The 27,629-nt window shown below is 41.7% G+C and overlaps 1 protein-coding gene across 1 annotated transcript in view; it reads right to left on the reverse strand.

The window, feature by feature from the left end:
• Positions 1 to 27,629, reverse strand: part of LOC124555137 (xaa-Pro aminopeptidase 3-like) — a 187,731-nt gene that overhangs the window by 33,217 nt on the left and 126,885 nt on the right. The window contains exon 4 of the mRNA XM_047128948.1: positions 6,846 to 7,149. Coding sequence (XP_046984904.1) covers positions 6,846 to 7,149 — 304 coding nt within the window. The remainder of the gene's footprint in view (positions 1 to 6,845; positions 7,150 to 27,629) is intronic.

A 27,629-nucleotide genomic window follows, 5' to 3' on the forward strand; every position in this document is an offset into this window, starting at 1 on the left:
AGGAGGGGAGGGTGGGGGGAATAAAAGACTGTACCCTGTGGTTTGAAGAACGCACAGGTCACATCCATCTCCATCTACCAGAATGGTAGCAGAAATGGCCCACAAAATTACCATCCATTATATTGAAAACCATTTGTTATAGAATCTTTGAACATTTTCTGAGCTCAAACATGCAGATATTTTGAACAAAATGACCTCCTCCATGCCATCACAAGTGGATGTCAAATACATCAGCTGTGTGAAGCCTAACTTGTGCTTTACTCACGTGATATTCTGAAAGTCATAGACTATAGATATCAGATAGATGCAGTATTTATTGCCTTCTTTAGAGCATTTGACTCAGTATCACACTCGTGATTAATAACAAAGCCAACTTACCAAGTTCCAAGAACCAGTATTAAGTAAGGGATATACTACAGCCCCCTACATATTGCTCTTGCATAGATTGCAAAGAAAATATTAGAATAACTGCAACATGCAAAGAGGTATTTAAGCAGAGTACATAGAGTATGGATGAAGATTCAGAGAATGAGTTGGCTACTGAGTTAAGTTTTGGATAACTACATATAGCACACACACAAGGCGAATAAGGTGAAACTGCGTATCTAGTAGATCATACATTACATTGCACAATTTTCCATGCATGGCCCTCAGTAGTAAGAAAAAAATTTGAAAAGTAGAAATATAAACCCACTAATGAGAAATGTACTTCATAATCTGTAAATGGTAATGGGATATAAGCTAAGAGGGTGGAAGAACCACCAATATATGAGGCCTTGCACAAGCTCAGTCTGCATAAAAGAAGCCAAGATTTATAGGCAAAAAGGAGAACAGCAGTCAGAGGAAAGAAAGAGAGAGAGAGAGAGAGAGAGAGAGAGAGAGAGAGAGAGAGCTGGCCCGCTAACCTCACTTCCTCTGGATCTCAAATGAAAAAATCCACTACACACAAATACCTCCCCATGTCGTTTATAATCAAACATCCAGCAGCCAACATGGTATGGTGTGGCACCAGCCTTGCCTCCTATTGTCGCAAACAGCACTGTCATCATGGCACTGCCCCACTTTCATGGGTCAGGTGCCTCCATTGGTATCCTTCCATTGGATGATTATTTATGTCTCCTCCTGTTCACTGTGCAGTCAGTCCACACACAGAGCTTTATTCCAAGCACACCTAGTGTGTCCTCAATCACAGTTCTTTCACCAAATGCACTCTATACTCCAAACTCTATGGCAACCGCACATAATGACCTGTCAGTCAGAGTTATTCCAGCCAGTGCCCTCTACAGTCTATGCTGTATGCCAGTTGTGCCTAGTGGTCCATGAATTGGAGTACACCACAGCTCACCACTTTGTGGGACTTTGTCTCAGGCTCATCTCTGAGCTCACCATCTCACAGGACACTGCCTTCACAGACTTCATCCACATATGAACATCCAGAGTCCAATGTCAGTGATTATCCGCTAGGACATTCCTGTACAGTATCAGTTCTTACTTGCTGGGACATTCCAGTGCTTCAGTGATTACCTGTCTGACTGAATCAAGCAGTACTGACTCTTGTTCCAGTAAACTGTTACTGTATTTTGTTTATCAGACTGAGTAAAATGCCATTGTTTCTGCCTACCCAGGCACATCAATTGTAGTGTGTCAATCCCCTCAGTCCCAAACATTACAAATACGTACTCTTTGTTCTTCCAGTGTCTCCTGCCAACCCCATTCGTTTTTTATGTTACTCTTCATTTCCCTGTTCCAAAAACGATCTCACTATTCCACACAATAGCTATTTTCTAAACTACTTCCCACATTTGTTTTTCTGATCTTCCATCTTTTACCTCTTTCTTTTCGTTCCTCATATGCCATAGCATTTTAGTCTATATAAATTTATCTTGCAATGAACTACTGCTACTCCTGTGTCATCTCAGGTTTTGTTGGGGTGTTTTTCTATTTTTTGCACAATATTTTGACTACTGATCCAGTCCTCTCCTTCAGGTGCTCTGTGTTGTGCTATTATGTGTACTCACTGCCTGGACTGCAACCAGACTGTGAATTATTGTTGGACTTGAGTAATTATTTAGAGCTGATTATGAGTTTGACTCCTGATGCAAACTACACTCCTGGAAATGGAAAAAAGAACACATTGACACCGGTGTGTCAGACCCACCATACTTGCTCCGGACACTGCGAGAGGGCTGTACAAGCAATGATCACACGCACGGCACAGCGGACACACCAGGAACCGCGGTGTTGGCCGTCGAATGGCGCTAGCTGCGCAGCATTTGTGCACCGCCGCCGTCAGTGTCAGCCAGTTTGCCGTGGCATACGGAGCTCCATCGCAGTCTTTAACACTGGTAGCATGCCGCGACAGCGTGGACGTGAACCGTATGTGCAGTTGACGGACTTTGAGCGAGGGCGTATAGTGGGCATGCGGGAGGCCGGGTGGACGTACCGCCGAATTGCTCAACACGTGGGGCGTGAGGTCTCCGCAGTACATCGATGTTGTCGCCAGTGGTCGGCGGAAGGTGCACGTGCCCGTCGACCTGGGACCGGACCGCAGCGACGCACGGATGCACGCCAAGACCGTAGGATCCTACGCAGTGCCGTAGGGGACCGCACCGCCACTTCCCAGCAAATTAGGGACACTGTTGCTCCTGGGGTATCGGCGAGGACCATTCGCAACCGTCTCCATGAAGCTGGGCTACGGTCCCGCACACCGTTAGGCCGTCTTCCGCTCACGCCCCAACATCGTGCAGCCCGCCTCCAGTGGTGTCGCGACAGGCGTGAATGGAGGGACGAATGGAGACGTGTCGTCTTCGGCGATGAGAGTCGCTTCTGCCTTGGTGCCAATGATGGTCGTATGCGTGTTTGGCGCCGTGCAGGTGAGCGCCACAATCAGGACTGCATACGACCGAGGCACACAGGGCCAACACCCGGCATCATGGTGTGGGGAGCGATCTCCTACACTGGCCGTACACCACTGGTGATCGTCGAGGGGACACTGAATAGTGCACGGTACATCCAAACCGTCATCGAACCCATCGTTCTACCATTCCTAGACCGGCAAGGGAACTTGCTGTTCCAACAGGACAATGCACGTCCGCATGTATCCCGTGCCACCCAACGTGCTCTAGAAGGTGTAAGTCAACTACCCTGGCCAGCAAGATCTCCGGATCTGTCCCCCATTGAGCATGTTTGGGACTGGATGAAGCGTCGTCTCACGCGGTCTGCACGTCCAGCACGAACGCTGGTCCAACTGAGGCGCCAGGTGGAAATGGCATGGCTAGCCGTTCCACAGGACTACATCCAGCATCTCTACGATCGTCTCCATGGGAGAATAGCAGCCTGCATTGCTGCGAAAGGTGGATATACACTGTACTAGTGCCGACATTGTGCATGCTCTGTTACCTGTGTCTATGTGCCTGTGGTTCTGTCAGTGTGATCATGTGATGTATCTGACCCCAGGAATGTGTCAATAAAGTTTCCCCTTCCTGGGACAATGAATTCACGGTGTTCTTATTTCAATTTCCAGGAGTGTATATCCTTTGATGCTGTTTGGTTTCCAGAGCCCATGAAGATATTCCCTGAAACACACACTCTCTTAGCATTTTCCAGCTCTGATGGATGATAGCTGGCAAGATTTTAATAAATTGAGTGCTGGACCCAAGCCTTGTTTAAATTGTACCTGTTTATTAGATTTTCCACCACCTTTATTTCAATAGACTTCTTAATTATGTTGTCAAAGAAACTTGGACTTGCACCATGATACTAGTTTCCTCATATTTCATTTCATGATTACATTCGAAATGGAGCTTGGCAACAGATTATTTGCTTGGTTGTTTTAGGCAGGTGTGTTGTCAATGTTCCTTGCATATCTCCTTGATTTTTCTAATAGTCTGCCCCATGTAATACATGTCACACCTGCACGGAATATTGTACAAAGCTGGTTTTCAGAGACCTAGATCACCTTTAACATTACACTCAAGACTTTTTATCTCTGTTGATACACTGGATGCCATGTCTACATAGGAAGCTACCAATCCTCCTGGATATTGGACCAGCATAAGATAATACACAATTCTTGGCTGCATTTTTGTTCTGGCAGCAATGCCCACTCAATCTGCTTATTTGAGTACCCATTTCTTCAAAACATTATTTATGTGTTGTAATTCTTCAACAATGTTCTCCTTGCCTGAAAGTGTTGAGCTACGTTGTCTAGAGTCCTCGGCACGAAATTTCTTTGCCAAGAGTCACTTATCTCCCTACACTGGTCCAATATCCAGAAAGACTGGTAGACTCCTATGGAAAAATGTCATCTAGTGTACTTTTCTCCCATCAGTAAAGATAAGTCTTCTTTGTAATATTAAGGATGGCCTAGGTCTCTGAAAGCTGGGTTTGCACAACATTTCACACAAATGTGGCACGTATTATTTGCAGAAGACTATTAGAACAGTCAAAGAGCGATTCAAGAAACATCAGTAATAGACCTGTAAAAAAAAATCAGCTGTCACTGAGCATTATCTTGAATATTATGCCACGCTTCTGAGACAGCATAATTAAGGAAACTATCAAAATAAATGTGCCAGAAAATCTTATGAACAGTGATGGAAATTTCTATTTAAATGATGTCTGGATTCCTGCACTCAATTCATTAAGATCTTGCCGGCTATCGCATCCACCAGAGTTGGGAAATGTTAAGAGATTGTGCATTTCAGAGAATATCATTACCGGTTTTGAAAACCAAACCGCATCATCAAACGACATAGTGGGCACTGGGAGCAGAACTCACAATCAGCTGTAACTAGCAGCATAAGACCAACAATAATACAGTCTGGTTGGACTCCAGTCAGTGAGTATTTATAACAGCATAAGTCACATCACTTGACAAAGATGATGACTGGGTACATCATAAAATATTGTGCAAAAATTGGAAACAGCAACTCGGCTGTGTTCTCTGAAGCACTCCATGACTGCTGCTGGTCCTACTACTACTACTACTACTACTTCTACTACTACTATTAGGATTACTACCATAGATAAACTCTCTGTTTCCCCCCTCACTCATTTGTTTTCTTCCTCGATTATAAAAAAGGAGGTATCATATATTACTTTTTTCACTGGAAGGAATAAAGATAACAACTCTCCATACAGTTGTGTTGAGTTCTGGCTAGACACACACACACACACACACACACACACACACACACACACACACACACACACACAGAGATATATATTAGAGGGGAAACATTCCACGTGGGAAAAATATATCAAAAAACAAAGATGATGTAACTTACCGAACAAAAGCGTTGATATGTTGCTAGACACACAAATAAACACAAACACACACACAAAATTCCACCTTTCGCAACCAACGGTTGCTTCATCAGGAAAGAGGGAAGGAGAGGGAAAGACGAAAGGATGTGGGTTTTAAGGGAGAGGGTAAGGAGTCATTCCAATCCTGGGAGCGGAAAGACTTACCTTAGGGGGAAAAAAAGACAGGTATACACTCGCGCGCGCACACACACACACACACACACATATCCATCCGCACATATACAGACACAAGCAGACATTTGTAAAGGCAAAGAGTTTGGGCAGAGATGTCAGTCGAGGCGGAAGTACAGAGGCAAAAATGTTGTTGAATGACAGGTGAGGTATGAGCGGCAGCAACTTGAAATTAGCGGAGGTTGAGGCCTGGTGGGTAACGGGAAGAGAGGATATACTGAAGGGCAAGTACCCATCTCCGGAGTTCTGATAAGTTGGTGTTAGTGGGAAGTATCCAGATAACCCGGACGGTGTAACACTATGCCAAGATGTGCTGGCCGTGCACCAAGGCATGTTTAGCCACAGGGTGATCCTCATTACCAACAAACACTGTCTGCCTGTGTCCATTCATGCGAATGGACAGTCTGTTGCTGGTCATTCCCACATAGAAAGCTTCACAGTGTAGGCAGGTCAGTTGGTAAATCATGTGGGTGCTTTCACACGTGGCTCTGCCTGTGATCGTGTACACCTTCCGGGTTACAGGACTGGAGTAGGTGGTGGTGGGAGGGTGCATGGGACAGGTTTTACACCGGGGGCAGTTACAAGGGTAGGAGCCAGAGGGTAGGGAAGGTGGTTTGGGGATTTCATAGGGATGAACCAAGAGGTTGCGAAGGTTAGGTGGATGGCGGAAAGACACTCTTGGTGGAGTGGGGAGGATTTCATGAAGGATGGATCTCATTTCAGGGCAGGATTTGAGGAAGTCGTATCCCTGCTGGAGAGCCACATTCAGAGTCTGATCCAGTCCCAGAAAGTATCCTGTCACAAGTGGGGCACTTTTGGGGTGATGTGACTTACCAAACGAAAGCGCTGGCACGTCGATAGACACACAAAATACTAGCTTTCGCAACCAACGGTTGCTTCATCAGGAAAGAGGGAAGGAGAGGAAAAGACGAAAGGATTTGGGTTTTAAGGGAGAGGGTAAGGAGTCATTCCAATCCCGGGAGCGGAAAGACTTACCTTAGGGGGAAAAAAGGACAGGTATACACTTGCACACACACACATATCCATCCACACATACACAGAGACAGGCAGACATTTGTAAAGGCAAAGAGTTTGGCCAGAGATGTCAGTTGAGGCGGAAGTAAAGAGGCAAAGATGTTGTTGAAAGACAGGTGAGGTATGAGCGGCGGCAACTTGAAATTAGCGGAGGTTGAGGCCTGGCGGATAACGAGAAGAGAGGATATACTGAAGGGCAAGTTCCCATCTCCGGAGTTCTGACAGGTTGGTGTTAGTATATATATATATATAGACACACACACACACACACACACACACACACACACACACACACGTATATAAATTTGTACCTGCATCCATCAGTACCATGTCTCCATCTCTCAAAACCTGGTCATTGTTAATGTAATGAATAATATTGGCACGATCCCCACCAGCTACTACTGGGGGATAAGCAAGTTGCTGTGCCCCATGCATTCGACACTCAAAATCAACATGAGCTTGCAATTCATGTTCTGTTGTGCAATTCTTTGTGATGGACATCGTTGTTGCAATTGCTTTGGATGCTATTTCACATGAAGTCTTCATCAAATTTATTTCTGCATCAGATTTGTAAAGACGCAGGCGGTGAATGAAAGGTCTTGGTGATGACCAGGTCTACAAGAGAGAGAAAAAAAAATTATGTTTTAGCTATATAAAGCAGTTCAAACACATTCAGAGTGAGTTTTATGACAACACACAAATTATATATTGAATAAAAACATGCACACAAATTCATCCAGAGCCTTGTCTCCTATCAAAATATTTAATTTCAAACTTTCTTGCATTACAGTAGATGACACTGATATACAGGGTGATAAAAAACAATCTGAAAAGCTTCGACAGATGATCCAGAGCAGACTATGCTGAGAAATAAATGTTAAGAAAAAAATGCAATACGTTGCACCATTTCCAAGTTAATTAGCACTGAAACTGGGTAATCTGGCCATGGCATGCACAAATTCAAGTGGCTGCCAGAGACAGTGTCAGAAAACATGGTGTTCTTCGATTGGTTTCCTAAACCCTGAACAAGACAGCAATGCAAATTTGGATGTGGGATGGTAGTAAAAATTAAACCAGAGCCAAAGGCTGAGCAGTCTCGTGCACTCTCATCTATTCTATAAGAACAACTGACACTAATTGTATCTGGCGAGCTGCTTGAATCTGCACATGAGGTGGCCAGATTGGCTAACTTCAATGCTAATTAACTTGGAAATGGCACAAAGTATCAATTTCTTTTCTTAACAATGCTTTCTCAGCCAACCTATCCTTAACGCGCTTTTCAGACTGTTTCTGACCACCTTGTGTAATATCACAAAGGAAAGTTTCACACATTACTGAGAGAGAGAGAGCTGACAGTTCCATTTCCATTCGGGACCAAAAAATGAAGTGACGGGGGAGGGGGGGGGGGGGGGGGGGGGGGTTAGCACACTGGTGAGATGATAGTTTTATACAATGATCAAGTGCAAGGCTATATGATAAAATAAAACAAAAAACTATAATAACTGAAAGTGTTATTACATGAACACATCTATACAGCATTTTTCAACAGCACAATAACTAATTATACCAGTTATAAAATTTACACATACAGCTTTGTGACTTACTAATTACATCACCAACTACAGCACATTAGTTACTTTCTGAGATCTTTCTATTGATACAAATACTAAATAAACCCATCCCAACAGGCCAAAGAAAGCCCAATGGTACCGACAAATGGCTATGTCATCCTCAACCAGCAGGTGTCACTGAATGTGGACATGGAGAGATTAAAGGTCAGCATACCACTCTTCCAGCCATTGTCAGTTGTCAGTTTTCTATACTGTACCACTACTTGTCAATCAAGTAGATCCTCAACTGGCCTCACAAGGGCTGATTGCAACCCGCTTGTCAACAGCATTCGGCAGACCTGGACAGTTACTCATCCAAGTGCTAGCCAAGCCCACCAGTGCTTATCTTTGGTCATCTGACAGGAACCAGTGTTACAAGTGTGGCAATGTCATTGGCGATACAGATACCCCTGGTAACAGTGGGGCAATGTTAATCAAAAAGTTAACTTCATTAAACATTAATCTGTTGCTAAACAAGTTAACGTTGTTAAATGGCTGGGCATTACTTTACAGTAGATTTATTACAAGTTAAAGTTAATCATTTATCATTAATTCATAACAGTAAACTTTATGTTGTGGGAGTAGTGAAATGAGCAAATGAATCAAATCCATTACTGTTGATTAAATAAGAAATTTTTGAAGTTCAAGGATAAATAAAAAACACTTTAATCATTTAGTTTTGTAATTATTTAGGATCAATATTAAATCATGGGAGAATCAAAATAATGGTGTCTGCCAAATATTCTCCTTGAAACTGAACTTTTGCTGCAGTTTTAAATCTTTATCAGCTTGTCAAATGACTTTGATTTGATATGTAACAATAAAGTTTATTTTGCGCTGGTCCACACTAACTTGAAACACACTACTGCTAATTGCTGCAGTGCTAAAAGACTCTCCAATGCTTCTCTGTCATATTCTTTTAACTGGGTTACTGCTATTAGCTCTGCTGTCAATATCTGAATGCCCAGGACTGATTTTTCTCTTTGAGTTTCTTCGGCCAGACCCTTTCTTCAACTATTTCTTCAAACTGTACATACCACAATTCATGTGCTCTGCTTATGTGTTCTTTCAAATTGTTAAGGATTGAAGTGTGAGCCATAATTGTTGGTTTTTTGAGGCAAGCACAGTTTACAATCGATAAGTATTTGTTCTCCCGATCTGGCTGCAAAATTAGCCCGGGATACTGTCCACATTGAGGCTGATCCCTCACCTGTGGTAGAGTGGGAGGTCGTCTCGAGGTGTGGCAGGGGGCAAAAGACATTCCGGAGGGCTGAACGGAAGGCCTCTCCAGTTTGTATGACGAACCGGTTTCGGGCTCTGTCTCAGGCTGATACTGATCTTCGGCCAGACATGGCTGCTTGTCCTGTTCCATAGGTTGCCCCTCAGTCTGCAAGATCCGGGCGGTCGCAGAGGGTGGGCTTACCGGTAGTTGGGAGCTCCAACGTAAGGCACGTAATGGGGCCCCTTAGGGATATGGCAGCGAGAGAGGGGAAGAAAACCAATGTTCACTCTGTGTGCATACCGGGGGGAGTCTTTCCAGATGTGGAAAGAGTCCTTCCGGATGCCATGAAGGGTACAGGGTGCACCCATCTGCAGGTTGTCGCTCATGTTGGCACCATTGATGTGTGTCACTATGGATCGGAGGAAATCCTCTCTGGCTTCCGGCGGCTATCTGATTTGGTGAAGACTGGCAGTCTCGCTAGCGGGATGAAAGCAGAGCTCACCATCTGCAGCATCGTCGACAGGACTGACTGCGGACCTTTGGTACAGAGCTGAGTGGAGGGTCTGAATCAGAGGCTGAGACGGTTCTGCGACCGTGTGGGCTGCAGATTCCTCGACTTGCGCCATTGGGTGGTGGGGTTTCGGGTTCCGCTGGATAGGTCAGGAGTCCACTACACGCAGCAAGCGGCTACACGGGTAGCAGGGGTTGTGTGGCGTGGAATGGGTGGTTTTTTAGGTTAGATGGCCTCGGGCAAGTACAGAAAGGGCAACAGCCTCAAAGGGTGCGGGACAAAGTCAGGACCTGTGGGGACCAAGCAGCAATCGGTATTGTAATTGTAAACTGTCGAAGCTGCATTGGTAAAGTACCGGAACTTCAAGCGCTGATAGAAAGCACCGAAGCTGAAATCGTTATAGGTACAGAAATCTGGCTGAAGCCAGAGATAAATTCTGCCAAAATTTTTACAAAGGCACAGATGGTGTTCAGAAAGGATAGATTGCATGCAAACAGTGGTGGCGTGTTTGTCGCTGTTAGTAGTAGTTTATCCTGTAGTGAAGTAGAATTGGATAGTTCCTGTGAATTATTATGGGTGGAGGTTACACTCAACAACCAGGCTAGGTTAATAATTGGCTCCTTTTACCGACTTCCCGACTCAGCAGCATTAGTGGCAGAACAACTGAGAGAAAATTTGGAATACATTTCACATAAATTTTCTCAGCATGTTATAGTCTTAGGTGGAGATTTCAATTTACCAGACATAGACTGGGACACTCAGATGTTTAAGACGGGTGGTAGGGACAGAGCATCGAGTGACATTATACTGAGTGCACTATCCAAAAATTACCTCGAGCAATTAAACAGAGAACCGACTCATGGAGATAACATCTTGGACCTACTGATAACAAACAGACCCGAACTTTTCGACTCTGTAAGTGCAGAACAGGAAATCAGTGATCATAAGGACGTTGCAGCATCCCTGAATAGAGAAGTTAATAGGAATATAAAAAAAGGGAGGAAGGTTTATCTGTTTAGCAAGAGTAATAGAAGGCAGATTTCAAACTACCTAACAGATCAAAACGAAAATTTCTGTTCCGACACTGAAAATGTTGAGTGTTTATGGAAAAAGTTCAAGGCAATCGTAAAATGCGTTTTAGACAGGTACGTGCCGAGTAAAACTGTGAGGGATGGGAAAAACCCACCGTGGTTCAACAACAAAGTTAGGAAACTACTGCGAAAGCAAAGAGAGCTTCACTCCAAGTTTAAACGCAGCCAAAACCTTTCAGACAAACAGAAGCTAAACAATGTCAAAGTTAGCGTAAGGAGGGCTATGCGTGAAGCATTCAGTGAATTCAAAAGTAAAATTTTATGTACCGACTTGACAGAAAATCCTAGGAAGTTCTGGTCTTACGTTAAATCAGTAAGTGGCTCGAAACAGCATATCCAAACACTCCAGGATGATGATGGCATTGAAACAGAGGATGACACACGTAAAGCTGAAATACTAAACACCTTTTTCCAAAGCTGTTTCACAGAGGAAGACCGCACTGACGTTCCTTCTCTAAATCCTCGCACAAACGAAAAAATGGCTGACATCGAAATAAGTGTCCAAGGAATAGAAAAGCAACTGCAATCACTCAACAGAGGGAAGTCCACTAAACCTGACGGGATACCAATTCGATTCTACACAGAGTACACGAAAGAACTTGCCCCCCTTCTAACAGCCATGTACCGCAAGTCTCTAGAGGAACGGAAGGTTCCAAATGATTGGAAAAGAGCACAGGTAGTCCCAGTCTTCAAGAAGGGTCGTCGAGCAGATGCGCAAAACTATAGACCTATATCTCTGACGTTGATCTGTTGTAGAATTTTAGAACACGTTTTTTGCTCGAGTATCATGTCGTTTTTGGAAACCCAGAATCTACTCTGTAGGAATCAACATGGATTCTGGAAACAGTGATCGTGTGAGACCCAACTCGCTTTATTTGTTCATGAGACCCAGAAAATATTAGTTACAGGCTCCCAGGTAGATGCTATTTTCCTTGACTTCCAGAAGGCGTTCGATACAGTTCCGCACTGTCGCCTGATAAACAAAGTAAGAGCCTGCGGAATATCAGACCAGCTGTGTGGCTGGATTGAAGAGTTTTTAGCAGACAGAACACAGCATGTTGTTATCAATGGAGAGACGTCTACAGATGTTAAAGTAACCTCTGGCGTCCCACAGGGGAGTGTTATGGGACCACTGCTTTTCACAATATATATAAATGACCTAGTAGATAGTGTCGGTAGTTCCATGCGGCTTTTCACGGATGATGCTGTAGTATACAGAGAAGTTGCACCATTAGAAAATTGTAGCGAAATGCAGGAAGATCTGCAGCGGATAGGCACTTGGTGCAGGGAGTGGCAACTGACCCTTAACGTAGACAAATGTAATGTATTGTGAATACATAGAAAGAAGGATCCTTTATTGTATGACTATATGATAGCGGAACAAACACTGGTAGCAGTTACTTCTGTAAAATATCTGGGAGTGTGCGTGCGGAACGATTTGAAGTGGAATGATCATATAAAATTAATTGTTGGTAAAGCGGGTACCAGGTTGAGATTCATTGGGAGAGTCCTTAGAAAATGTAGACCATCAACAAATGAGGTGGCTTACAAAACACTCGTTCGACCTATACTTGAGTATTGCTCATCAGTGTGGGATCCGTACCAAATTGGGTTGACGGAGGAGATAGAGAAGATCCAAAGAAGAGCGGTGCATTTTATCACAGGGTTATTTGGTAACCATGATAGCATTACGGAGATGTTTAGCAAACTCAAGTGGCAGACTCTGCAAGAGAGGCACTCTGAATCGCGATGTAGCTTGCTCGCCAGGTTTCGAGAGGGTGCGTTTCTGGATGAGGTATCGAATATATTGCTTCCCCCTACTTATACCTCCCGAGGAGATCACGAATGTAAAATTAGAGAGATTCAAGCGGGCACGGAGGCTTTCAGACAGTCGTTCTTCCCGTGAACCATACGCGACTGGAACAGAAAAGGGAGGTAATGCCAGTGGCACGTAAAGTGCCCTCCGCCACACACCGTTGGGTGGCTTGCGGAGTATAAACGTAGATGTAGATGTAGATTATTTAAATTCACCCACAGATTTTCATCAGTTGTAGAGCTAAAGTCCGATTCCATGATTTAGTTTCTACACACTATCTACTAACAAAATGTAGTACATGTGAACTTAGTAAACAAACAACAATAAACAGCCAACACCTGCAGTTTCTCTCACTTGCACTCGGCTGTTTACATCAGTTGCACGCACTCCAGCATGGCCACACAGGTACATGACCTGAACTTGTCAGAACATGATTTCCGCACATCGTGTGGTGTCATTTTTGTCATAAAGAGTGGGTACCTAATAAATGATTAAATGGTTCAAAGAAAGTTAATGGAAGTTATAGAGTCTATTAATGATTTTTTTCAAAATTAACTTAAAAGTTGGTGCATTACTCAAAAATAAACTTTGTTAATTAATGATTCATGGATTAACTGTCTTGTGCCCAGCAATGCCCCTTGCAAAATTTTGGATGTATGGAAATTTAACTGTAATTTTGTTTCCATGTTAAACGACAAGTCCATGATAATTGATTATGTGAGTTGTTTACATCTCAGAGGAAGGGAAGGGTGTATTACATTAAATTTTAGATTCCCAGTAGTGAGCTGAATAAGCCACTTTACAAATCAGGAGAAAGACAAAGATATATCACCTCCAACAAAATCATGCTTCATGGAGTACTCATCTGTTCAACGAAAACTTTGGGTTGATATCTGCTTTAATTACTTAACACACATCACTCTTTGTAATACCTACATCCAAAACAAGTTTTTTGCAACGAGTATATGTTCTAGAAGACAACCTCTCTGCTTTCAGGAACAACAATATTTTTCATCTGGACTGTTACTAGATTTATTTACTTCACAGTTGTGATTTGAGCATGCCCACCACTCTCAAGTGATAATGCACCATATCACTTGAGAATGGCACACATGTAAAACTCGTGATTGTTAAATAAATGAATTCAGTAACAGTCTAGACAGAACTCGTTTTCAGATCTGAAATACTGTTGGGTTGTGGAGACACACACACACACACACACACACACACACACACACACACACACAAAGAAAAAAAATGAAAGCTCTCTGCTGATCATAAGATTAGATAAGACAAGAAATTGTGAGAGACTAAATACTGAATAGCAATCAAGTCAGGTAGTGAATAAGTATCTCTCTATTCCATAAACAGTTCTAAGAATGTTACGAGAGTAGGGTGTAGAAGGGTATGGGGAGTGAGAGGGAGAGAGAAAATCCAGGTGACGTAGATGTGTAAGAAAAACTCATTAATGAATCATTTGGAAGACAAGCAAATTCTAATTTTGTAACAAGATGCTATGGTCATCCAAAAAGGACTACTTCATACTGAATTTATCTCATTTTTCTGGATTATTACTCAAAATGTGTGTACACCTCAGAGAAGAAACAGTCAGTTACTACACTTCACAGCTAAAACATCTTATTTTTAATAACAGAAACATACATTTGAGAAGTCAAACAGATTGAACTTCTCCATGAATGGTGAGAACGAAGGCATTTTAAAATAAGAGAAATTCATTTCTGGATTCTGGAAAAATTAACAGCTGCTGGTGTCTAAAAACACCAGAACAGACACTATTCTACTTACGTATGTTTTATGTTCAATTATGCTGAATGATTTTCTATCAAAAGCGATCTGCTTTTGACAAACATGTATCACATCTTAATCTTAATAGATACGTTAAACAAAACAATGTTGAAAGCTTCATATGGATTTAAACACATTCACTGCCAAAACTCAACCACAATTCACTTCTACGGCATAACAACGTTCTCCTGATCTGTCAGAAGTAAATCTATTAATGAGCACATACAACTACAAGGCTTCCCAATGAAAATAGGACCTTAATTGTGACAGTATTATGGGGAAAGCTATGAAATAGTTTCGCCATGTTCTAGTTCATGTTTCAATAAACTTGCATCATGGTCAACACTTAAAAATAAGAAAGGAAAAAATGCACTAACTGTGGAAAATCAGAAAGTTGCAGTAAAACAAAAAAAGCATATTGTGTTCAGTCTCCTTTTAATGATGCCCACATGAGAAGTGAACAAAACTGCCAGTGCCATTAGTTATTAGTTATTTATTCAACTTATGATCGCTCAGAATATATTTGCACTTTATCATCTTACAGAGGTAAACTTTTTCTTAATTTGCACATATTCCTCATTTGCAGATTTAAGTTAATCAGCATTAGCAGCACTAATCATATATTAAAGAGCTCGGTGCTTTAATAGAAATGCCTTAACATATCACAACACAAACTATCTATGCAAATGTCAGAACGTCAGTACTTCAGGATGTTTACATTAGTAAGCAATTTTGTGCATGTCTTTTACATTATAACTCTGAAATAATTATTTTTATGTACTGAATAAAATGTGTGATTGTGGAACATAGTAGATTGAGACAGTCTAGTATCACAAAACATACACAGACACCCTTTGCACTTAGTGAGGCTACTTGATGATACAAGAATATTTTTTAAATATTTTGCAAGAGGCAGACTGAGATGAAATTTGTAAGCTACAAGTATCTATATCATTTCACACAGTTGACAACAGACTAGGCAAATATGGTGAAAGAATTTTTTGTGGCAAACTAATCGAAAAACTTTCTCTACCACAAGCACATCTGCAAACGTGAGATTACAATCAAGGGGACCAAGGGAATCAAAGTAACATGTCTTCTGAAACTAATAAGTTAACTTAACTGTTAACTAAAAATAGAATAACAAGCAGAATAAAAGCAGTTTGTTTGAAAGTATACATTTGTAAAATCAAACTCTGCTGCTCAGTAACAATCAATACTTTATTACTCCACCCTTTTAGATTAGATTAGATATAGTTTTTGTTTCAATCTTGAGGAGATCCTCTATGGTGTAGAAAATGTCAGGAAACAAGAATACACAACACATATTTACAAAGAAATATAAATATGCTAATGTACCATCCACAGATTCCAGTGAAATGGTCCTCATAGATGTGTAAAAAGTCCAAAAAATCTTGAACACATTTTCAAAGAAAGATAATAGCAAACTTCCAGAATGAGATCTTCACTCTGCAGCGGAGTGTGCGCTGACATGAAACTTCCTAGCAGATTAAAACTGTGTGCCCGACCGAGACTCGAACTCGGGAGACTCGAACTCCCGAGTTCGAGTCTCGGTCGGGCACACAGTTTTAATCTGCTAGGAAGTTTCAATAGCAAACTTGTCGCAAAACATGTAAATGTTCAACACACTGAGGTTCACATGATAATTCTTAGGCTTTTGTAACCATGCATCATCAAACACAAAAATCATTTTATGGTACTTATTTACAGTTGATCACATTACTGCAGTGAATTTGTACAGAAGTCAGATTGTACATAATATTCACATGATTTAATATGTTTAGTAAGATACACACATCAGTTGATTCTATTGAGAAATTCATCAATGGAGTAGAAGGGGTTGGCCACCAATAAATCCTTTAGGGTCCTCTAAACTAAAACTTAATTAGTAATTAACCTGTTCATGGCTGTTGACAAGTTCTTGAAAATGTGTGTTCCTGAATAATGGACACCCTTCTGGATTAAAGTACCTGACTTTAAATTTCAGTGAAGATTATTCTTATTTTTATTATTAATTCATGAACTAAGCAGCAAGTTTGAAAAAGAGATATACAGGGTGTACATAAAGTCCGGCAACACTTTCAGTTATTTCTTGCACAAGATCTAAACACTGCACAGATGTTATACATATTGCGTTTTGAAGGGAAACCCCGAAATTTTTTTTACAAACATTCTATATGCGAACCATGAGTGACCCAGCAGATGTAAATATGGTAATCAAATTGTTGCCATACCCATCATAACATGGCACAGATCTATAATGTGTCCCTAAAGAAAAAAGTCACAAGGAGTGAGATCTGGTGATTGGGGAGGCCATTTCATTTCATGAAACAGCTGTCCCAACTGTAGCACGACCGATCCATCAATGCGGCAGCTGTGTGTTCAGGTACCCACAAACTTCATGATGAAAATGGGGTGGAGCCCCATCCTGCTGAAAGACGAATGGAGAGTCCGATAGCATTTGAGGCATCAGCCATTGCTACAACATGTTCAAGTAGGAATATCCAATGACAGTGCTCTTGGCTAAGAAGAATGGCCAGTACAGTTTTCGATTTGACAAGGCACACATTTACCTTTGGGGAATCACACTCAAATTCAGTGATTTCGTGTGGATGCTTCGTACCCCAGATTCAATAATTATGCCCGTTCATTTCCCCATTAGTGTGGAAAGCAGCTTCGCTGCTACAAATTAAGTGATTAAAAATGCCATCCCCATCCTCATTCAATTCTTGCAACTGCGAACAAAACTCAAAATGCTTGTCTTTGTCGTCATCATTGAGCTTCTGCACTAGCTCCAATTTCAATGATTTCATAGGCAGCTTCTGTCACAGGACTTTGCACACTGTCATTGGAGCAATTTCAAGTTCACAGGATGCACGACACACCAGTTTCTTTGGACTCCTAATGAATGTCTTTCGTACACGCTCCACATTCATTTCTCTCACACTGGGATGTCCGCTGGGAAATTTGCTGGACACAAGCAACCCGCAACCCATCATAACAAATTTGTTGTGGCAGTGGTAAATGGCTTTCCGTTGGTGGCTTCTTACTGTACTTGGTTCTAAACATCTGCTGAGCAGTTGTAGCACACTTGCTTTGTCAAACGCCAACACACAGAAAGCTCGCTCCGCACCTGAACTCACCATGTTTGCGACTAGTGTTGACTATTGGCAAATTACCAAACCACACTGTGGTGGTATACATGAAAAAAAAAAACTTTCAGGGTTTCTCTTCAAAATGACATGTGCACCCTGTATTATTTATGACAAACTTCATAAAGAAATAAATATTTTGGAAGCATTAGTTGATATCTCTAGTTCCATAAACCTGCCTCTTCCCGATGTTCTTGAGTTCACATGACAAATATTTCTTATTGCACCTTTTTTATACTCAGAAAAATTTTGCTTGGCTTGATGTGTTGCAACCAAAAATAATCTTGTATGACATTATGGAATGAAAGTAGCATAGTATGCTAGCTTTTTTATTTATATATCACCTATGTATGACAACATTAGCGTTAGAAGTAGAGTTTTGTTTGGATGGTTGAGTAGTCATGTGGTATGCTCCTCCCAGTTGAATTTGTTATCAAGCTGTAATCACAAGAATTTAACACTGTCTATTTCTTCTATCTGCCTGTCATTGTATTTTAGGTACTGATGCGAAACTTCTTACAAGTTTTACACTGTGTAAGTGCATTTCTTTTTTTTTTTTTTTTTTTTTTTTTAATGATGAAGAATTAGCTAAGAACTATTTATTAATGTCCATGACAATTTCATTAACCAATGTTTTTAAGATTATACTTGTTTTGCTGTTTATTACAATGTTTGTATCATCTGCAAACAAAACAAACTTGTCATCTGGCAGTGTTACAGATGAAAGGTCGTTGACATAAACAAGAAAAAGTAAGGGCCCTAAGATGGAGCCTTGTGAGACACCACATGTAATTAGTTCCCAGCTGGATGATATCTGATAGCTTAATGCACATCTCTTTTCTACTGACACCCTTCATTTACATCTACATCTACATTGATACTCCGCAAGCCACCCAACGATGTGTGGCGGAGGGCACTTTACGTGCCACTGTCATTACCTCCCTTTCCTCTTCCAGTCGCGTATGGTTCGCGGGAAGAACGACTGTCTGAAAGCCTCCGTGCGCGCTCTAATCTTTCTAATTTCACATTCGTGATCTCCTCGGGAGGTATAAGTAGGGGGAAGCAATATATTCGATACCTCATCCAGAAACGCACCCTCTCGAAACCTGGCGAGCAAGCTACACCGCGATGCAGAGCGCCTCTCTTGCAGAGTCTGCCACTTGAGTTTATCAAACATCTCCGTAACGCTATCACGGTTACCAAACAACCCCGCGACGAAACGCACCGCTCTTCTTTGGATCTTCTCTATCTCCTCCGTCAGACCGATCTGGTACGGATCCCACACTGATGAGCAATACTCAAGTATAGGTCGAACGAGTGTTTTGTAAGCCACCTCCTTTGTTGATGGACTACATTTTCTAAGCACTCTCCCAATGAATCTCAACCTGGTACCCGCCTTACCAACAATTAATTTTATATGATCATTCCACTTCAAATCGTTCCGCACGCATACTCCCAGATATTTTACAGAAGTAACTGCTACCAGTGTTTGTTCCGCTATCATATAATCATACAATAAAGGATCCTTCTTTCTATGTATTCGCAATATGTTACATTTGTCTATGTTAAGGGTCAGTTGCCACTCCCTGCACCAAGTGCCTATCCGCTGCAGATCTTCCTGCATTTCGCTACGATTTTCTAATGCTGCAACTTCTCTGTATACTACAGCATCATCCGCGAAAAGCCGCATGGAACTTCCGACACTATCTACTAAGTCATTTATATATATTCTGTGAATACATAGAAAGAAAGATCCCTTATCATTTAGCTACAATATAGCAGGTCAGCAACTGGAAGCAGTTAATGCCATAAATTATCTGGGAGTACGCATTAGGAGTGATTTAAAATGAAATGATCATATAAAGTTGATCGTCGGTCAAGCAGATGCCAGACTGAGATTCATTGGAAGAATCCTAAGGAAATGCAATCCGAAAACAAAGGAAGTAGGTTACAGTACACTTGTTTGCCCGCTGCTTGAATACTGCTCAGCAGTGTGGGATCCGTACCAGATAGGGTTGATAGAAGAGATAGAGAAGATCCAATGGAGAGCAGCGCGCTTCGTTGCAGGGTCATTTAGTAATTGCAAAAGCGTTACGGAGTTGATAGATAAACTCCAGTGGAAGACTCTGCAGGAGAGACGCTCAGTAGTTCGGTACGGGCTTTTGTTGAAGTTTCGAGAACATACCTTCACCGAAGTGTCAAGCAGTATATTGCTCCCTCCTACATATATCTCGCAAAGAGACCATGAGGATAAAATCAGAGAGATTAGAGCCCACACAGAGGCATACAGACAATCATTCTTTCCATGAACAATACGAGACTGGAATAGAAGGGAGAACTGATAGAGGTACTCAAGGTACCCTCCACCACACACCGTCAGGCGGCTTGCGGAGTATGGATGTAGATGTAGATGATGTAGATATAGAAAGATGAACTCATTGCCAAAATGTTGACTCTATGGTTGAACAACAGACTGAAGGATCCTGTCCCAATATTGCACAGCACTCAAATTACCCTCAATAGCTCTAATAGGTGTCTCCTGACACCCGTAAGTGATGCTGGCCCAAAACACAACTGACCCTCTCCCTGCTGAACCTGAGGGACTACGCAAATGAAGCATGCACTGGCCACCCTGACACTCTTCTATGACACTCGTCAAACATCAGACAAAACTTGCAACATTGTGCTGAAGGGAGGGGTGATATAATTGACACCTTGAGGTCATACTGATCACGTGGAGGTGATTTCATACCTTGTAAGTCGAAGCAGCCCTCAGAGTTGCCTTCAGAAAGGTAGCATACAGTTCTGTTGCATTCTCCTCTAGGTACTTACAAGCCATAATTTGTAGGTAGCGATTATCATCTGGTGTTATCGATCATGCTTGAAAGGACACTGAAAGCCATGCTGACAGTCTGGACAGTATTTACAAGCCACAATGTCCTGTTCAGTCTAGGAAAGACAGTGCATTCTACTGAACAGCACTGAGAATACAGATTTACTTTTACTTCTGAGACACAGGTGGCTATGTATAGTGATTTCCTGTAGTTGAGAGTACTGAGAAAAGGTTTCTGATTATTATTAAAAAAACTTTTTTTCAGATATTATTACAAAGCCATGTATAAAACCATAGTTCATTACAGCTACTTTATATCATGTGAATAGAATAGTGTGCTTTATAAATTAATGTTCCTCAGTTGATGGGCATTTGAGATCCGAGAAACAACATGAGGGATGACAACAAGGCACATAGTCACGAGTACATCGAGTAGCAATGTGGCCCTGCATAGTGAGGCTGCTCGAGAGATGCTGTCTGCCGCTTCATGGTTAATGTGGTTTTTTAACATGCTAGTTTTTCAACTGCTGAATTTGAACTGTGATGCCCTGCTTGTTGCAGGTAACAGCCTTTTATTTTGAGGAGATTGGGCACCCTCCTTCCCATATTATGAGCTTAATGTTTTGCTGACATATAAACACCTGAGGGTGTGTTCTATATCATGAAACTGATCAGGCTTCTGTAAATAAAGATTCATATATAGCTGGAAGCAATTTATTCATGAAATATGGATTACTTTAGTTGCAGCTGTCCACAACATAGAACTAATTTGTAACGTATGTTGAGTGTCATTTACTGAATACGCAACTGGTAAATGGCATGCATAGTGTTGCATATGGCTATGTCTGCTGATGATGGGGAGTGTGTGGCCAGTTGTAGATGGCTATATGATGTTAAGTTTTTGAGAAAGATTAGTTGCAGAGGTAGGAGCCTTGGGTCAGAAATGATAGTATGGGAATGTCATAGGGCTTAATAAAAATGTTAGGAAGGTTAGGACCAATAAAAGCAACTATAACTCACAAGGGGGGAGGGAGGTATTATGGAGAGATAATCTGATTTCAGGGCTCACTTTACGGAAGTTATAGCCCTGATTCTAATCCCAAAGAAAGCAGGTGTTGACAGATGTGAAAATTACCGAGCTATCAGTTTAATAAGTCACAGCTGCAAAATACTAACGCGAATTCTTTACAGACAAATGGAAAAACTGGTAGAAGCCAACCTCGGGGAAGATCAGTTTGGATTCCGTATAAATGTTGGAACATGCGAGGCAATACTGACCCTACGACTTATCTTAGAAGATAGATTAAGGAAAGGCAAACCTACGTTTCTAGCAATTGTAGACTTAGGGAAAGCTTTTGACAATGTTGACTGGAATACTCTCTTTCAATTTCTGAAGGCGGCAGGAGTAAATACAGGGAGCGAAAGGCTATTTACAATTTGTACAGAAACCAGATGGCGGCTATAAGAGTCGAGGGGCATGAAAGGGAAGTAGTGGTTGGGAAGGGAGTGAGACAGGGTTGTAGCCTATCCCTGATGTTATTCAATCTGTATATTGAGCAAGCAGTAAAGGAAACAAAAGAGAACTTTGAAGTAGGTATTAAAAACCATGGAGAAGAAATAATAACTTTGAGGTTTGCCAATGACATTGTAATTCTGTCAGAGACAGCAAAGGACTTGGAAGAGCAGCTGAACGGGATGGATAGTGTCTTGAAAGGAGGATATAGGATGAACGTTAACAAAAGCAAAATGAGGATAATAATTAAGTCGAGTGATGCTGAGGGAATTAGATTAGAAAATTCGACACTTAAAGTAGTAGATGAATTTTGCTATTTGGGGAGCAAAATAACTGATGACGGCCGAAGTAAAGAGGATATAAAATGTAGACTGGCAATGGCAAGAAAAGCGTTTCTGAAGAAGAGAAATTTGTTAACATTGAGTATAGATTTAAGCGTCAGGAAGTTGTTTCTGAAAGTATTTGTATGGAGTGTAGCCATGTATGGAAGTGAAACATGGACGATAAATAGTTTGGACAAGAAGAGAATAGAAGCTTTCGAAATGTGGTGCTACAGAAGAATGCTGAAGATTAGATGGGTAGATCACATAACTAATGAGGAGGTATTGAATAGAATTGGGGAGAAGAGGAGTTTGTGGCACAACTTGACAAGAAGAAGGGACCGGTTGGTAGGACATGTTCTGAGGCATCAAGGGATCACCAATTTAGTACTGGAGGGCAGCGTGGAGGGTAAAAATCGTAGAGGGAGACCAAGAGATGAATACATTAAGCAAATTCAGAAGGATGTAGGTTGCAGTAGGTACTGGGAGATGAAGAAGCTTGCATAGGATACGAGTAACATGGAGAGCTATATCAAACCAGTCTCTGGACTGAAGACCACCACAACAACAACAACAACAACAACAACAACAACAACATAACCCTGATGGAAAATTGTATTAAGGCATTTAAGAACTTTGTGGTAATAGATAATAAGGAAATATAGGGAGGACTTCTCAGTGATTTTGAAGCAGGAACTTTTGCTGCTCGAAGGAAGGAAGGAAGTGACAGATCAGTAGAGTTGTTTTTGGAGAAGATAATGGGAAAGTGGAATAAATGGGTAGCTTGAATGGAAGTCAGTTGGTATACGTGTTGAGGAATTTTGTGTTGTATAAGATATGTTTACCTCAGATGAGATGGTAGCTACTAAAACTGAGATATTGTTGTTTACTTGTTGGTTTCATGTGGACAGGAGTTACAATGTGCATATCAGCAAGACAGCAGTCCAACTTCAGGGAGCAGCTTGAGAAAAGGTGTTTGCCTATGGATGGAAGTATAGGAGCTGTACTTCATTACCAGTTCAGACTCCAAAAATGATACAAGTGAGCCTGTACAAAGCAAAAGTGTGCAGCCTCTGGCACTCAATGCATGTCATCCCACTGAATTATTTACAGGTATGTTCCTCAAAGATGAAGACATTAAATGTAAGTATGATGCTGATTAGTGTTCACATTTAAGGGAGAATCCTACCAACACATCATGGGAATGGCTATGAGGAACATGATGTTCCTATTCTATGCCAGCCTTTGCATGAGTTGTAGACAAGAGAATACATTAACTCCAAGAATCTGTGCTCATTTGCTTAGTACAGGTTCATTGGTGATATCTTTTTAGTCTGGAATTCTGCTAAACAAGAACTCCTCCACTTCTTCCAGTGGTGTAACTCCTTTTTGTAAATGAAAACACACACACACACACACACACACACACACACACACACACACACACACCATTAACTGCTGTAACAGATACGCTGGAGAAAGGGAAATGGTGCATAGTACACTTTCTAAATTACAAAGTATTCTCCAAGTGATCATTCATTTAGATCATAATAATAATTATAATGATAACAAAAATACACCACAATAATTGTCATAGATGGTAAAGAGGTGGCAAGAAGGACACTATAATTTCATGAGGACTATATTTCTGACAGAGACTTACCAATGCACAAAATTGTGTATTGAGAATAACATACAGAGCTGTTCCACAATCAACTTGTAGACAAATCTTAATAGTAAAGTGCTGACACATAGCCCACTCCTCTTGAAAGGAACATCCCAGGACTTCCAAGCTTTAACAACTTCATCTGATGGATTACCATCAATAGTGTCATCACCACAATAATAGAGATGTATGAAATTTAACCCAGAAAACTGGCACACAGTCTCATGAATATGCACTTTTCACCACTGTCTCTCTTTCCCTCATTGGTCAAATACTGTTGATGAAAATTTCTTCCATCATCAGGATTTCACTGATTATCTCCAAGTGCAACAGCACAATCATGGAACAGTGACTTCAGTTAAGAGGTTGGTTAATATACAAGTGAATCTTGTTAGACTGTACACTAACTTTCACATAATTATATGTTGGCCAAATGTTCTAACGAAAATCAAACTAATTATAAAAATAAATGAATAAGTAGATAAATAAATGAAGTATCAAAACTGCTACTGAAATTTATGTACGCCCACATTTTTTAACCTAAGTGTGTGTGTGTGTGTGTATATGTGTGTGTGTGTGTGTGTGTGTGTGTGTGTGTGTAGAAAGACAGAGAAGGGGGAAACCTGTGGGGAGAGAAATGGAGGGGATAAAAAGGAGAGAAAGGTGCAGATGAAGAGGGAGTAAGAAGGGGGAGGAAGGGAGGGAGGGAGGGAGGGTGGGGGTGAGAGTGAGAGAGAGAGACAGAGAGAGAGAGAGAGAGAGAGAGACGGGGGGGGGGGGGGGGGGGGGGAAGAGAGAGAGAGAATGCCCGCATGGGTGTGGGGGGTAGGAAGAGTGGTGGGAGAAGGCAGTGCTTGACCTGGGCAGAGAAGGAGGAGTGGTGTGGACAGAAGGGAGAAAGGCAAGATGAGACAACAGGAACAGGTTAGCAGAGGTTTCGGACAGGGGGATTGCAAGAATGCAGGATGTGTTGGAGAGACAGTTCCCGTCTGTGTAGTTCAGACAAACTTGTGCTGGAAGGTAGTATCCAACATATGGCCTAAGTGGTGAAGCAGCTGTAGCCCCCCCCCCCCCCTCCCCGCCCCCTGCACTCTTTCCATTTCATTGTACAGCCGTGAGGTCATTCATCCAAAAACCTGCTACCCCTCCTTGCATCCATCCCTAATTCAACTCCCATCACCACTATCACCTCTTTCAGCTCAGGCAATTACTTTCAATAAGAAATTATCAATTATTGGTTTTGCCATGGCCATGGGAGTGTGTGTTCAGGCATCTATGTAGTTGTATGTGTGAATGTGTGTATTATTGCCAGAGAAATAGAACTGGTACTCAAAAGTTAGTGTAAATGATGTTTTCCCTTGTGTGTTTCTGGCTCCAAACATCGATCCACTAAAGTTGAGTGGTTGCCTTTCCCCTATGTTATGTACTAGCCACTATAAAATCAATCTCAACTACTACCATACGACTAGAGTGTTATCAAATGGAAAACACCCGACTATTAATCAGCGTCCATCACTGCCAGCTGCCCTTGTCCATATGAGTTCACAGTGGGATTGATTTCTAACCTCACTAGAAATCCTCCTGCTGCTTTTTGCTATAAACATTCCACATCATGACCTACCTGTATTCAACATGTTGCCAGAATTTCCTCTGCTTTCAAATATGGGTTTGAACAAACTGAACAAACTATCAGTTCTTAGTATTATGTATGGTGACTGCTTACCTGGTTATAGTGAATTCTGAGACTTTTCTGTGATCACTTTGGAAGTTAAAAAGTAGCATTTTAATACTCTCTCTCTCTCTCTCTCTCTCTCTCTCTCTCTCTCTCTCTCTCTCTCTCTCTCTCTCAACCCCCCCCCACCCCCTCCTCCCACTCCCTCTGACTCTGACACTGTCTCTCTCTCTCTCTCTCTCTCTCTCTCTCTCTCTCTCTCTCTCTCTCAATATACACTGCCTGACAAAACAAAGTGAAGCACTCAGAAGGAAAGGAGGAAACAAAATGAATCTTCATGGGTTGAGAGCATATGTGAGTCATTTCAGTGATTACAAAACCGGGCTACATTTACAAATAACTTGGCAGGATGAGCTCACTTATCTGTATGATAACGCACCCCCTCTGGCCTAATTCAGTCGGGAAAGGTGTCATAAGGCCATTGTATCCTCTCCTGAGGCAAGGTGGCCCACAACTGCTGTAACTGGCCCCAGATACTGGGACTGGGATGAAGTTGACATGAGCTGGTTCCACACATTTTACTGGAGTCAGATCTGGGGAGCTTGTGGGCCACAGGAGTGCCTCAACATCATGCATCCAGTTCATGGCATACGTGTTACGTGTAGAGGAGCATTGTCCTGTCGATAAATGGCATCATGGTACTATTGTGTGAGAGGTAACACATGAGGATGTGAGCTGTCTGTAATGTACCATTGTACCATCACAGTTCCCTCAACCACTACCACCCATGACCTGAAGTCACATATAATGGTTCCCCACACCATAACACCTGGAGTAACACTGCTGTGTCTTTCCAAAACAAAGGAAGAGAGAAACCTATCCCCAGGTCACCGCTACACTTGTCAACAATTTTCATCTAATTCAGTGTCCTCCATCAGCAGTCCATGCTTCCCAGTCAAGGCACTATATAGGAGAAGAATTCCCTAGTCTGGCTGCTGCTAGTTTCCAAAAAATGGTGCGGAGTGACACAGAATGCTGCAGCAAATCCATTACTCATTCTCAGATAACAGGCACTGATGCAAATAGGTTACAATGTGATTGATATCCAATACAGTGATCATCCCTTGTTGTTGTCGACCAGAAACTTGACAACTAGTATGCCTACCCTCACATTCCTATGCATTTCAACATCAGTCCACTGTCACATGCAAATGGCCCTCAAATCTGGATATTGCACAATTCAACCAGCCGACCAAATGAAGACAAACAATTATTCAGCTTTCAAACTCTGTCAAGTGCTGATAATGCTGTATCACATGTGTACACAGCATCTTGTGTTCTTCACAATGATCACTCAGCACCCGATACTCACTCTGGTGGCCTTTCTACCTGTCACAGAGAATTGTAACTCTAATCATTTACATACCCGCCAAAGATGTGTACATGTACAAAGTTACATTGACATCGGACATCTTCTGGATGCTTCACTTTTTTTTCTCAAGTGATGAATGTTGTCTGACTGGTTTTAATAACTGGTTTGTGATAAGTTAGATTTGCATAAGGAAATCTCTGAGTTTTGTCTTCTGGAAAAAAAACTTCAAAGTACATGCCATACGTACTTTGCCACCCAGGCAGTCATTTCCAACAAATTGAGCACATCTGATTAATCAAGGGTGACTCTACAAGTCTCCAGCCTTTAACACAGGTCAAGTAATCTACAGCTGTGGACATCTAAAAAAACTGATGATGTATATAGTTTACAACCTTCACTAATCTCCAGATCAGATAACACAGCTCATCTGTAAAGGATTCTTCCTTAGTATAGATATTATTACTATAATAACAGGAATAAAAAAGCTACT

Source organism: Schistocerca americana, chromosome X (genome assembly GCF_021461395.2).
Source record: "Schistocerca americana isolate TAMUIC-IGC-003095 chromosome X, iqSchAmer2.1, whole genome shotgun sequence".
In the NCBI taxonomy this organism is placed as follows: Eukaryota; Metazoa; Arthropoda; class Insecta; order Orthoptera; family Acrididae; genus Schistocerca; species Schistocerca americana.